Source organism: Papio anubis, chromosome 13 (genome assembly GCF_008728515.1).
Source record: "Papio anubis isolate 15944 chromosome 13, Panubis1.0, whole genome shotgun sequence".
Taxonomy (NCBI): domain Eukaryota; kingdom Metazoa; phylum Chordata; class Mammalia; order Primates; family Cercopithecidae; genus Papio; species Papio anubis.
In genome coordinates this window covers 5,001,458-5,014,607 of record NC_044988.1, presented here as the reverse complement: position 1 = coordinate 5,014,607, position 13,150 = coordinate 5,001,458, and the positions used below count along the sequence as shown (strand labels likewise).

General features: G+C 53.6%; 1 protein-coding gene across 3 annotated transcripts in view; it reads right to left on the bottom strand.

The window, feature by feature from the left end:
• BICD2 (BICD cargo adaptor 2) overlaps nt 1-7,804 on the bottom strand; it is a 60,739-nt gene extending 52,935 nt beyond the window's left edge. Inside the window, exon 1 of one of the 3 annotated variants that reach the window (XM_009189200.4) lies at nt 7,468-7,804. In XM_009189200.4, the coding sequence (XP_009187464.1) occupies nt 7,468-7,707 (240 nt within the window). In that variant the 5' untranslated portion in view covers nt 7,708-7,804. The remainder of the gene's footprint in view (nt 1-7,467) is intronic. The other 2 variants (XM_003911986.5, XM_017949288.3) reach the window with 2 other exon arrangements.
• Nucleotides 7,805-13,150: the final 5,346 nt, after the last annotated feature.

Genomic DNA, 13,150 nt, shown 5'->3' with positions numbered 1-13,150 from the left:
GGCGCTGTCTTTAAAGCGACAAGGCCTGTAATCCTAGCAGCTTGCTGGGCAGAGGTGGACTGACTGCCTGAACTCAGGAGTTCGAGACCAGCCTGGGCAACATGGTAAAACCCCATCTCTACTAAAATACAAAAAATTAGCTGAGTGTGGCAGCGTGCGCCTATAGTCCCAACTATTTGGGAGGCTGAGGTAGGAGAATTGCTTGAACTCAGGAGGCAGAGATCGCAGTGAGCCAAGATCACGCCACTGCACTCCAGCCCAGGCGACAGCAAGGCTGTCTCCAGACAAACAAAAAAAATGACAAGGCCTTCAACCAAATGCAACCTGCAGATCCTGCCTGGCTTCTGAAGCAAACAAAGCAACTGTAAAATGAAATTTATGAGCCAAACTGGGGAAGTCCAAACACTGACTGGACAACAGATGACACTAAAGAATTTTTGTTAGTTTCTTAGGTGTGAAAATTCAACAATGGTTAAGTTTTATAAGAAAAGATTCTAATTAGCCGGGTGAGGTGGCAGGCGCCTGTAGTCCTAGCTACTCGGGAGGCTGAGGCAGGAGAATGGTGTGAACCCGGGAGGCGGAGCTTGCAGTGAGCCAAGATCCAGCCACTGCACTCCAGCCTGGACGACACAGCGAGACTCCCTCTCGGAAAAAAAAAAAAAAAAAAAAGAAAATATTCTATTTTCTTAGCAAAACAACGGATATACTTACAGAAACAGCCACACAAGATGAACTGCAGTAAAGAAATAAGACTGGCCACAACTGCAAACTGCAGGTGCAGGGCAGGAGCACACGTGGACTCACCCTATTATTCTCTCCACCTTTGGTTATGTCTAAAACGTCCAACAAAGAAGGTGGCTTTAAAAAATGAGTAAAGGCCAGGTGCGGTGTCTCACGCCTGTAATCCCAGCACTTTGGGAGGCCAAAGTGAAAGGATCATCTGAGGTCAGGAGTTTGAGACCAGCCTGACCAATGTGGTGAAACCTCGTCTCTACTAAAAATACAAAAATTAGCCAGGCACGGTAGCGGATGCCTGTAATTCCAGCTACTTGGGAGGCTAAGGCAGGAGAATTGCTTGAACCCGAGAGGCAGAGTTTGCAGTGAGCCGAGATCACACCACTGCACTCCATGCTGGGCAACAGAGCTAGACTCTGTCTCAAATAATAATAATAATAATAATAATAATAATAATATAAATAAATAAATAAATAACGAGTAAATGGCCAGGTGCGGTGGCTCACGCCTGTAATCCCAGCACTTTGGGAGGCTGGGGCAGGCAGATCACCTGAGGTCAGGAGTTTGAGACCAGCCTGGCTAACATGGAGAAACCCCGTCTCTACTAAAAATACAAAAATTAGCCAGGTGTAGTGGCACACGCCTGTAATCCCAGCTACTCAGGAGGCTGAGGCATGAGAATCACTTGAACCCGGGAAGCGGAGGTTACAGTGAGCCGAGATTGAGCTACTGTACTCCAGCCTGGGCAACAGAGCAAGACTCCGTCTCAAAAAAAAAGCAAACCATAGATGAGGTGTGGTAGCTCACATCTCTAATCCCAACACTTTGGGAGGCCAAGGCAGGAGAATTGCTCGAGCCCAGGAGTTCAAGACCAGCCTGGGCAACATAGTGAGACCCTGTCTCTACCAAAATAATAATAATAATAATAATAATAAATTTAAAAGCCAACTATAAAAAGCAAACCATGACAATTTTTTCATATAATAACACAACAGCATGAGCTAGAAGTGCCACAGAAGCTCTGGATCCACAGAAACTTTCCTGTCTTTATTCATTTGAATTAAACCTGCTTTTCTCTATCTCAGAGTAGCAACAAACTATCTTTAATAAAAAACAACTATTACAGACATACACAGTCTTTCCCCTGTTTGATGGTGTCTTGTACACATCACACACTCACAAGGGAAGAAGAGCTGGCAGGGAGAAACGCTCAGTGCTCCCCACATTTGTCCTGCACCATCTACACAGGTCCTATTGACACTGTTCTCTCCACTTTCTGCTGTTCTTAAAGCAAACGTATGATTTTTAAAACACAGTAGCTTCTACAAAAGAAGCTGGGCCCCCAGTGGCTTCCTCCTAACCCTAACCCTAACCCTAACCCTGGCCTGCGAGGCCCTGAGGGTGGCAAGGGGTGCCTGCTTGCCACTCAGTCCCCATCTCTCCATCCACCTCCCACAGCAGAGCAGAGCCCAGCTTGGGACAGCAGGGTTTGAGCCCAAGGCGGCAGCTAGGCAGCCACATTGGGCCCTCTCCTGCTCCGGAGTTCAGCTTCAGGGGCCACACTCTGAACACTGGACAACACAGGGTCTAGGGCCAATGCTTTACCTGTCAAAGCCTGCATAGTCCTGGCCAGCCCTGGCTACCAGCCACCACCACCTCAAACAGCTGGTGTACTGTCTGAGAAGAAACCAAATCTTTCTTACCCCCGATGTGTGTGACAGTTTCATCTGGTCCACGTGCATGGGGAAGCAGGTCCAACTGACTGGGGGATGCCCAAAACTGACAAAGAAACTGATCTCCTCCCTCAAAGGAAGGGACTGTGGTCCCTAAGTGACAGGTGAGACCTAGCAGGAATCCTATATGGACCTAGGCAGGATGTTCAGACACAAGGGCACAGGGACACCCCTCCCCGACCTTCAGGGCTCACAGAGCACTGGGCCAAGGTAAGCAGCATCATTATTAACCCATTATGGCCCAGGCAGCGGCTCATCTAGGGCCGCAAGCTCCTGGGAGACCAGGCAGGGTCCAGACTCCCACTGTGGAGTCAGTATGGAGTCCACAGGGACAGACATCATATAGTCGGTCCTACTCAGGTGGTGCCAGGCAGCCCCAGGGGCCCAGAGGCTCCCAGTACTAGGCCTGGCTTTCCTCCGGATCCACCTGCTAAGCCACAAAGCATGCTCGCTTGGCGTCCCCAAAGACGAGCTGCTCCATCACAGCTGTGCCTGCCTTGAATCCCGTGGAGGGTGCCAGGTCCACGCCTCCACATGCTGGCAGGGCTGGCCTGAAGCACACCATCCGCATGCCTAGGGCTGGGCAGACTCCCTGGCCAGGTCCCAGGATGACTGAGATATACAAGTGCCCAGTCGCCAGGCCCTGCAGGAATAAATAGCAACAGGGCTCGATGTGGGAGTTTCAGACATTTTTAAAAGTGTAAGGGTCCCTAAATATTCCTTCATGATCCCCTGCCCCACATTCTAAAAGTGGGAAAGAGAGGCCCGGGGGGCAGAGAGTTGCCCAACAATTAAGTGACAACAGTGTGGCCACAGGGTCATCATCTTTGGATGCCTATAGCTGCCTCGCTCCAACTGTCAGACCCATCTGTGCTTCAAGGATTCACAGGGCCCCAGCTCCCACCCACGCCAGGCTTCTTCATACCAACTGCCACCACCCAGCCCCCTGAAAGGCCCTTGGGTCTCCCAGAGCCTCCCTGCTCCCAACAGCCTTCTGTTCAGAAATGGACACAAGGATGTTCTCAGGGGTTATCAGAGGAATGGGAGAATCCCACACTTGCTTTAACCAAGACCAGGACTTTTCCTGTTCTGGAAGCAAACAATCAAGGAGGCTGGGACTCACCCCTGGTGACTCTGCAGAGGAACCTCCTGGAGGATCCTTTGCCAATCCCCCTGTTGCCCCCACTTCCTGCAGCTGCCCAGGTGCTGGGAACAGGGCTCGGCAAGTGCAGAAGGCAGCACGTAGGGGAACTTTAGAGGCACCCAAGCTTAAAGGGCAGGTGGGACTTCTAAGACGAAGGGTGAATGTGGGCACAGGAGAGGTACGGCAGTCCCAAGCCAGCCTGTAGGGGCATGAGACAATGCTTAGGGCAGCCCCACGGAGATGGCAATGGAAGCCACTTGAGACTGAGCAGGGACAAGGACGAGAACGGGGAGAAGCTGCAGGTGCAGCAGCAAGGAGACAGAGACCTGAGTGAGGCATGAGATTCAGTCCGCAGAAGACCTACAAATCACTTGCTGCGTGTTGGGTGCTGTGCCCAGTCCAACACCCAATTCCACCCACATGCACCTCTCAGACAAGGACAATGATGCTCCAGAGCTTGGCACTATGGCACCGAGGTGGCACACCAAGGCAGTGAGGGTGTCCAGACCTCCTCTCTGAGCCTGAGCTCAGGTGGAGTCAAGACTGTTCCCAGACCTCCCCCATTATCCTCCCCTGACCATGAGGACCACATGGGCACCTAGCCTCAGCCCACCTAGCTACAGTCCCTGCTTGTGCCCTGGAAGCAGGAGCTGCCACCTCAGCACACCTGTCCTCTTTTTTTTTTTTTTTTTTTGAGACGGAGTCTTGCGCTGTCGCCCAGGCTGGGGTGCAGTGGCCGGATCTCAGCTCACTGCAAGCTCCACCTCCCGGGTTTACGCCATTCTCCTGCCTCAGCCTCCTGAGTAGCTGGGACTACAGGCGCCCACCACCTCGCCCGGCTAGTTTTTTGTATTTTTTAGTAGAGATGGGGTTTCACCGTGTTAGCCAGGATGGTCTCGATCTCCTGACCTCGTGATCCACCCGTCTCGGCCTCCCAAAGTGCTGGGATTACAGGCTTGAGCCACCGCGCCCGGTCCACCTGTCCTCTTAAAGCTGCAGCTGAGAACACAGGGCAAAGTGTCCCACGGCCATGCAGGACCAGGAACACCAGGTTGCTGACCAAAGCCCATCTAATTATCTTCCCCACCATTCCAGGGAGAGGAAGGGAAAGGGTGCAGTGGGAACTGGGACAGATATGGCTCTTATTGAGTTAGACTCCAGAAATCACTAGCAGAATGATTAGGCAAAATCAACCAGGGAGCACCCTCCTCACTCATGGCCTCAGCCAGCACCGTGCTATGATGTCGGCAGGACACAGACACATCCCCCACTGCATGAGAAAGGCAACAGGACTGGCACTGTCTCCCATTCACCACAAGACCCTCCTCAGCTCTGATGAGAAACCCACACACTGGGACCAGCAGGCCAGCATCCTTCCCTCAACGATCCTGTTAGCTACAAATGCAGGGCAGGAGCACAAGCAACTCCATTTGGAGCACAATCTGTTAGTAACTAAATGCACTTTAGTTCAAGAAATAAAGTTTTTTAAAGAATTAAGGCGGTACACCTCTCTACAGGAGAAGAAAAAAACCCACAATTATTGTCTCCTTAAATCTTGTGGTTTTTTTTTTAATAAAGAGTTAATATTTTCAACTATGATTGGCCATAATTAAATAGGTTAGCTAGAGCCTGTGTTGGCACAGGTGTGAGGAATAGGCATGCTGTTGATGGGGGGTGAACTGGTACAAACTTTTTGGCAACATTTACTGAAACTGAAATGCTGATGCACATTCCTCTAGACTCTGCTAAAGACTCTGGGCAGAAACATTCTTATCCCACCTTACAAAGGAGAACTAGGCTCTGAACAGAGCAGTAATTTGTCCAAGGCCATGTGGCCAGTACATGGGGAAGCCAGGTGGTGACAAAAAACAATAGGCAAGCAGATGCCTAAAGAGCACCCACAGAAACAGACACACTCTCTTCCCGATTCTGCTAGGGACTCACCCTCCAGATACATGCCACGAAAATGCCAAGATTCTTCACTGTGCCAAAACATTTGTGTCAGAATAGCAAAGAGCTGACAAACGAAGGGCATCAAAGTGGGGACAAGTTAGGTCAGCAACAATTCCTTCTCACAGAGGACACTGCCAAACCCAAGCTGTGGACAGAGACAGGGACTGTCGAGGCTGCCCAGGAGCGGCTCATGATGCACTTGGTAGGAGGAAGAGGGCTGCTTCTCTGTGTGCAGAGGGGAAAGTGCTCGAACAGACAGTGCAGCCTGCTGGAGAGGGTGAGCCCCACTACAGGAGACCAGAATCTGGCTGAGGCCACTCCCACTCCATATTCCCAGAGCCCCCGGCCTCCCTGTCACACGCCCCACCCTAAGATGAGGACTTTTGCAAGAGCGGCCGCATCTCACCCCTCTTGTAGCTCCAGCGCCACTGCAGCATGGATTGCAGAAGGCGCCAATACCTGTTGACAGACAACAGACTGGAGTCCTGAGGGTCATGGGGAAGGACCCAGTTCCTGCTGGCCCAGGGTCAGCCACTGACTGGTACTAACTGAGCACCTGCTCTGCCCAGACATTGACTTTAACACCTGTTTGGATTCAATCTGTCCTCTCCACAGAGCGGGGTCATACTGGTCTCCTCAGACAAGGGGGAGGCAAGGAAGGCTGCAAATGGTTTAGGCACCTGTCTGGGCTGACTCGGAGCAGAGGTGCCAGCTGATAAGCCTGGAAACCAAGAGTCAAGGACTCAACAGGTCACAGTCAAGTGGGGGAAGGGAGCACACCACCAGGCTATACTCCTGACCCCACACCGGTCCTTTCCAAATACATGACACTCACAACAATCCTTTTTGGGTACGCAGTACTGCACTCCCATTTTGCAGAGGGGGTAAGCTAAGGCTCAGGGAGCGCCTCTACCCAAAGCCACATCACTAGCAAGGAGCAGAGCCTGGATCCAAACCCTGGTGTATCCTCCCAGAAAGCAACTCCTGCCAACAACGCTATGGAGTCAGGGAAGGGGAGAAGAGAAGCTGGGGAAGGACTGTCCAGGTCTCCCGCTGCCCTGCCGCCTGGAGACCCTCGACCAGCCTGGTGGTCTAACCTCCCCTCCCCACAGTGGGAATGACACAGACCACTGAGGTCTCCGTCCAAGAGGAACACAGCTAGCCACAGCTAGGGGAAGGGCCTGAGATGGGGGGCTGGACAGGAAGTGGGCCAGGGAAGTCATGCTAGCTGGTGGGAGCGAAATCCCCGCAATGAGGACAGAGCGCTGGGCCTGGGGCAAGGGTACTGGGGGACCCATGCCAAGGGCAACCTCCACGTGCAACCCCGAGCCCCTACTCACTTAGGCCGCTGTCCACGACCTTTCCCCACCTCAGAGGCACTCATGAAACAAGCAGAAACGCTCCGAAAGTAGCTGCGCCCAGAGAGAGGAAGTGATTTGTCTGAAGGTGACAGAACCGCAGCCACTCAGACCCAGGCCCATCATCGGCCTCTCCCAGCGGGTCACCAGCATCCGTGGCCTCAGCTTTCGGCTCAGCCACTGCCCTCCCAACCCCACCCCACGCTCAGACACACCCGGAACAGCGACCACCGCAGAGCATCAGCCCTTACGAAGCCTCGCCCCGCCCGGGCCGCCCAGGTCCCCACAGAAGCAGGCAGGCAGCTGCAGGAGGCGACAGGGCGCCCGGACCCCTGCATTAGCGGCGTCTGCAACGGACGCTGCACCGGCTCGCTAGCCAAGGCCGGGCCCACTCCCACATACTGCCCGGGTCCCCGGCTCTGGCCCCCGCCCACCCCTGCCGGCCCCCGCTTGGCAAGCTGACCTTGGCCACCCTGGTGCCAGGGACGACGCCCACAGGCCCCGGCGCCGCGCGGGGGTCGCGGGGCAGGGCGACTCGGCTCACCTCCTTGAGCTGCTCCATCTCGCCGCGGATAGCCTCATAGTCCACCTCGAGCTCCTCGAACTGCAGCTTGAGCTGGTGCTTCTCCTCGAGCACCGCCAGCCCGTACTCGGCCGCCTGGATCTTCTCACGCGTGGTCTCGGCCAGCTCGTGGGACAGCCGCTTCACCTCGGCGCGCAACCACTCGGGCTGCGCCTCCATCACCAGCCGCGCGTACTCCTCCTCCTCCGACGGCGCCGACATGGTGGCCGAGGGCCGAGCCGGCTCCCACCGAGACTCTCGCAGGCCAGGCCCTCCTCAGCCGCCACCGCCGCCGCCGCTGCCGCCGCCCTGCCCCGACGGCCGCCCGCCCGCCCGCGCCGCCGCACGGCTCCTCCCCTCCGGCGCGCGGGGCCCGCTGGGGGCTGGAGTCCAGCCCGCGCTCCGACTACAAGATCCATCGTGCCCGGCGCCCGCCCGGCCCCCGCCTATGATTGGCCCATGACCTGTGAGGGGCGGGCACTCGGGCGCAGCCACTGACGCCGATGTCGCCCAGGGGACTGTGGGGACAGTAGTCCCGCTCGCGCACCGACTACAAGGCCCGTCCAGCCCCGCGCCCACCCGTTCCCGGCCATGATTGGCGCGCGCCGCCAGCGTCAGAGCCGGATGCACCGGCGCCTTGCAGTCCCCTGGACGGCGGTCGAGTGGGCGCGGCCCCGCGGCCTTCCCAGCACTCAGAGCCGGGGACACTGCTCAGCCGCTGCGCCTCGCGCTCCCCTGTGCCTCTGGCAGCCGGCGGCCACGCGGGGTGGCAAGACGGCTGCCGGGAGAACCCCCAGGGGGAGGCGGGTGCGGGCGGCGGGACTGGGCTCCCGACCCTGGGGCGTACAATGCGGACAGAGCCCAGGAGGCCGCGAGCGAGAAGCGCATCCGAGAGCGCGGGCGAACGGCTGCTGCTGGAAACCTGGGGACGGTGTGACGCATGCTCTGTGCAGACGTCTGGGGGCGGGAGGAGGACGGGCCAGCAGGGGGCGCCCAGGGGCCAGCGGGAACCTCAGCGCTGCCCTCAGTCCTTCAAGGTCTGTTTCTTGGGAATAAAGACATTTCCATTAATACAGGGTCATAAACGTGGTAAATACAATTGTTGTCTCCGCATCTATTTTTAGGCCTGACTTAAGTTGTTTGAAAGCCAGTCGTACCCTTCGCCTTGGCGTAGGTAACACTTCTCCTCCGTATATGGTGATGTGTGAGATAGCCCGTTTATTCCTTATCTCATTGACCTATAGCGCAACACACCCCACAGCTGCTGACCGCCATAGCACCTAATGGCCAGTATCGGGGTACTGCAAATGAGTTCACCCTTCCCTCGTGTTTTCTTTAACCAGTTCACAGCCCCCAAGGGAAATCCTAAAGGATGATTCCCAAGGACCCTAGCACAGGCATAGTCCCTTCCTTCCCACCGTCTCTCACTGCCCCTCCCCACCTGCTTGTCCGCTTCCCTTAGGCGTCCCTAACCTCTCCGGGACCTAACAATAATAAATTTCCTCTGTTTTGTACCTTTTCATTTTACTTCCTCATTGTAGCTCACCAGACCCCCACACCCATTCGGTTCTCCTAGAGAGTGGCTATCTTGGCTTATGGTCACTCTCAAGACCAAATTAGAAGCCATAACAGCAGAAATCACAGCACACACTCTAATGGCACGAGGACCCAACACCATACTGGAGAGCTTCAGTATTATTTTTCTGGGCCAGGATCCAGTTGCATTCAGTCGTCAGGTTTCCTGAGTCTCCTTTGATTGACCTTTCTGAGGAGTGCAGTGCACACCGGTATATGCTCATGGGGAGATGAGGTGATGCGTTTCTGGCAGGACTCTCACTGAGGTGTTGCTGAGTTTTCAGAGCAACAGCTGGGAGACGCATAATGTCGATTTGCATCTCTCTGATCGATGCTGGGATTTTCTTTAGTAATTAGTGTCGTGAGTGAAGACTTTGCAACCATAGATATAGCCTATCACTCCTCAAACCTTGACCCACTAATTTTGGCATTCAAGACTACTTCTTGCCTGAAATAATTATTACCATACTGGCTGTTTTTGTTGTTGTTGTTGTTGTTGTTTTGAGAGAGAGTCTGGCTCTGTCCCCAGGCTGGAGTGCATTGGCGCAATATCGGCTCACTGCAACCTCTGCCTCCCGGATTCAAGTGATTCTCCTGCCTCCCAAGTAGCTGGGACTACAGGTGCATGCCACTATGCCCAGCTAATTTTTGTAATTTTTTTTTTTTTTAATAGAGACAGGGTTTCACCATGTTGGCCAGGATGGTCTGGATCTCTTGACCTCGTAATCTGCCTGCCTGGGCCTCACAAAGTGTTGGAATTACAGGCATGAGCCACCATGCCCGGCCATACTGGCTACTTTTCTATTTCCATCAGTCCTTCTCCATTTATGAGTTGCCTTTGTGCTGTGAGGCAGCTATACCTTCTCATTTATTCCCTTCTCTCTCATTCATTAGCAGTGTGGATCCATGGATTCTTATTTTACTCCATGGGTTACAATCCATTACTTTCCTTACTTGCTTTGATGCTCAAATGGTAGCAGATTTGGCCTGTGGGAGCTCTCCAAGCTGGTTCCATGTCTTCAAAACATCGTAATTTGTTATTATTGTTATTACTTCCTTGATATCTGATGCCAGTTGTTCCAAGATCATCTTGTGCTCTCCATGTCCCAGACCTGAAATCAGTTATTTCCTCAAGGAGCCCTGATTCTTTTTAGTGTTTTGTTTGTCTGAGGAGAATGTGTCATAGTTTGACTTGTGAAATTAACTAATCAGTTGTAGTAGGAATAGGATGACCAAGCGGCCTGGCTTGCCTGGGACTGTCTTGGGCTGGGCAAATTGTTAATAAGTGGGACAGCTCCTAGTGTAAAGAAGGAACAAGCCTTGTTTGAGTGTGTACTTAACAAGGGAGGGACTGATGTCCCACAGTGACTTGCCCAAGGTCACACAGCCTCAGGGCAACACCTGCACCTGATCCTGCCTGATCTGACTCCAACCGCCCCAGCCCCACCCATACCTTCCCATGGGGCAGGTCTGAGGAGGGATGGAGAAGGACCGTGGAGGTCCCACGCAGAGAGTGACCATGGCGCTTTGAACTTGGAGACAGGTGGTGGTGGTGGAAGGGAGGCCAGGAAAGGCTTCAGGAACATTCTGTTACAGGTAGGGACTCTCCTAGGTGCTGGGGGCAGAGGGTCTGTCACTACCCTTGTGGGCTTCCTTCTGACCGGAGGGAGAGCTCTGGGTGGGAGTTGCAGTGTGTGACGGGGTGGAGTGGATCAGGACAGCCTTCCCTGAGAAGACACCTGAGGGAGGCGCAGAGGATGCACAGGAATTGGCCAGCCCAAGGCTGCAGGAATAGGGGGCTGGCAAGCATAAGAGAAGCAGGGTGGTCCCGGCAGCAGATAACGAGCCACCTCTTACTGAGCTCTGCCTGTGTCCCCAACATTACCCGGTACGTGACATACATCTTCTCATTCAATCTTCACAATACCCTGAGGGGTAGAAATGATGCCACCTTCTTTTCCTCAAGTCTGTCTGTCTCTGGCCAGACTCTTCTCCAAAGTTACACCATCAAGCTGTCACTCTGAAGTCAAGCCGCTTCTCTCCAACATCCAGCCATAGTCCTCGACATCCAGCCATAGTCCCCGACATCCAGCCATTCTCTCCAACATCCAGCCATAGTCCCCGACATCCAGCCATTCTCTCCAACATCCAGCCATAGTCCCCGACATCCAGCCATTCTCTCCGACATCCAGCCATAGTCCCCGACATCCAGCCATAGTCCCTGACATCCAACCATAGTCCCCAACATCCAGCCATTCTCTCCAACATCCAGCCACAGTCCCCGACATCCAGCCATAGTCCCCAACATCCAGCCATAGTCCCTGACATCCAGCCATAGTCCCCGACATCCAGCTGCTTCTCCTCTCTGCTGGCTGAGCCTGGGGTCCTTATAGGCACAGGATGGGGCAGGGCGGGGCCATGGATGGTTTAGGAAAGGGCAACATTTGAGTGGGAAACAGATATAAGTTCTCATTTTGGGCTGGGGTTTCAGGCCTTTCAGCTTGATAGTAAGGCTTCACTAGGGACCTGCTCTTTCCTGCCTGGAATTTCTCTGCCCCCCCTCCACCCCCCTCCCTGTCCCTATCACCTGGACCATTACCGTCACCTCCTCACTGCCTCCTTGGCTCCTCCTTCCCCTAGGCTTCTCTCACAGCAGGGCAGCCAAGAGTTTCCTTAGACCCAAGTCAGGTTCCATTCCCACTCTGCTTGAAACCCTCGCAGAGTCAAAGCCAAATCATCACAGTTACCTCCAAGGCCCTGCACACTCAAGTGTGGCTCTTCCCCTACCTCTTCCTTCCCCTCTCCTCTTGTGTAGCTCTTGTAAACCAAAAAGTGTCTGAGACAAGTCTTCATCAACTCAGAAAGTGTATTTTGCCAAGGTTAAGGATGCATCCATGACACAGCCTCAGGAGGTCCTGATGACATGTGCCCAGGGTGGTCGAGGTACAGCTTACTTTCATACATTTTTGGGAGACATAATGTCAGAGACATTTGAGCCAGAGCCAACTCCATCTTGAATAGGGGCTGAGTAAAATAAGGCTGAGACCTGCTGGGCAGCATTCCCAGGAGGCTAGGCATTCTAAGTCACAGGATGAGACAGGAGGTCAGCACAAGATACAGGTCACAAAGACCTTGCTGATAAAACAGATTGCAGTAAAGAAGCCAGGTAACGCCGGGCATGGTGGCTCACACCTTTAATCCCAGCACTTTGGGAGGCCAAGGCGGGCAGATCACCTGAGGTCAGGAGTTTGAGACCAACCTGGCCAACATGGTGAAACCCCGTCTCTACTGAAAAAATACAAAAATTAGCCGGGAGTGGTGGTGGGCATCTGTAATCCCAGTTACTCAGGAGGCTGAGATAGGAGAACTGCTTGAACCCGAGAGGCAGAGTTTGCAGTGAACCGAGATCACGCCACTGCACTCCAGCCTGGGTGACAGAACGAGACTCTGTCTCAAAAAAAAAGAAGCCAGACAAAACCCATCAAAACCAAGATGGCAATAAAAGTGACCTCTAGTCATCCTCACTGCTCATTATGTGCTAGTTATAATGCATTAGCATGCTAAAAGGCACTCCCACCAGCGCCATGACAGTTTACAAATGCCATGGCAACGTCAGGAAGTTACCCTATATGGTCTAACAAGGGGATGAGCCCTCAGTTCTGCAGAGTGCCCACCACTTCCTCAGAAAACTCATGAATAATCCACCCCTTCTTTAGCATATAATCAAGAAATGACTGTAAGTATCCTTAGTCAAGCAGTCCATGCCGCTGCTCTGCCTGTGGAGTAGCCACTCTTTATTCCTTTACTTTCCTAATAAACTTGCTTTCGCTTTACTCTATGGACTCACCCAGAATTCTTTTTTGCACAAGGTCCAGGAACCCTCTCTTGGGGTCTGGGTCAGAACCCCTTTCCAGTAACAGCGATACATCAATCAATATATGTAAGATTTGCATTGGTTCCATCTAGAAGGGTGGGACAACTTGAAGCGTGCAAGGGGTGGGGGGTCTTCCAGGTCACAGGCAGATTTAAACATATTCTGACTGCAATTGGTTGAAGAGTTATTTATGATCAGTAGAAAGGAATATCTGGT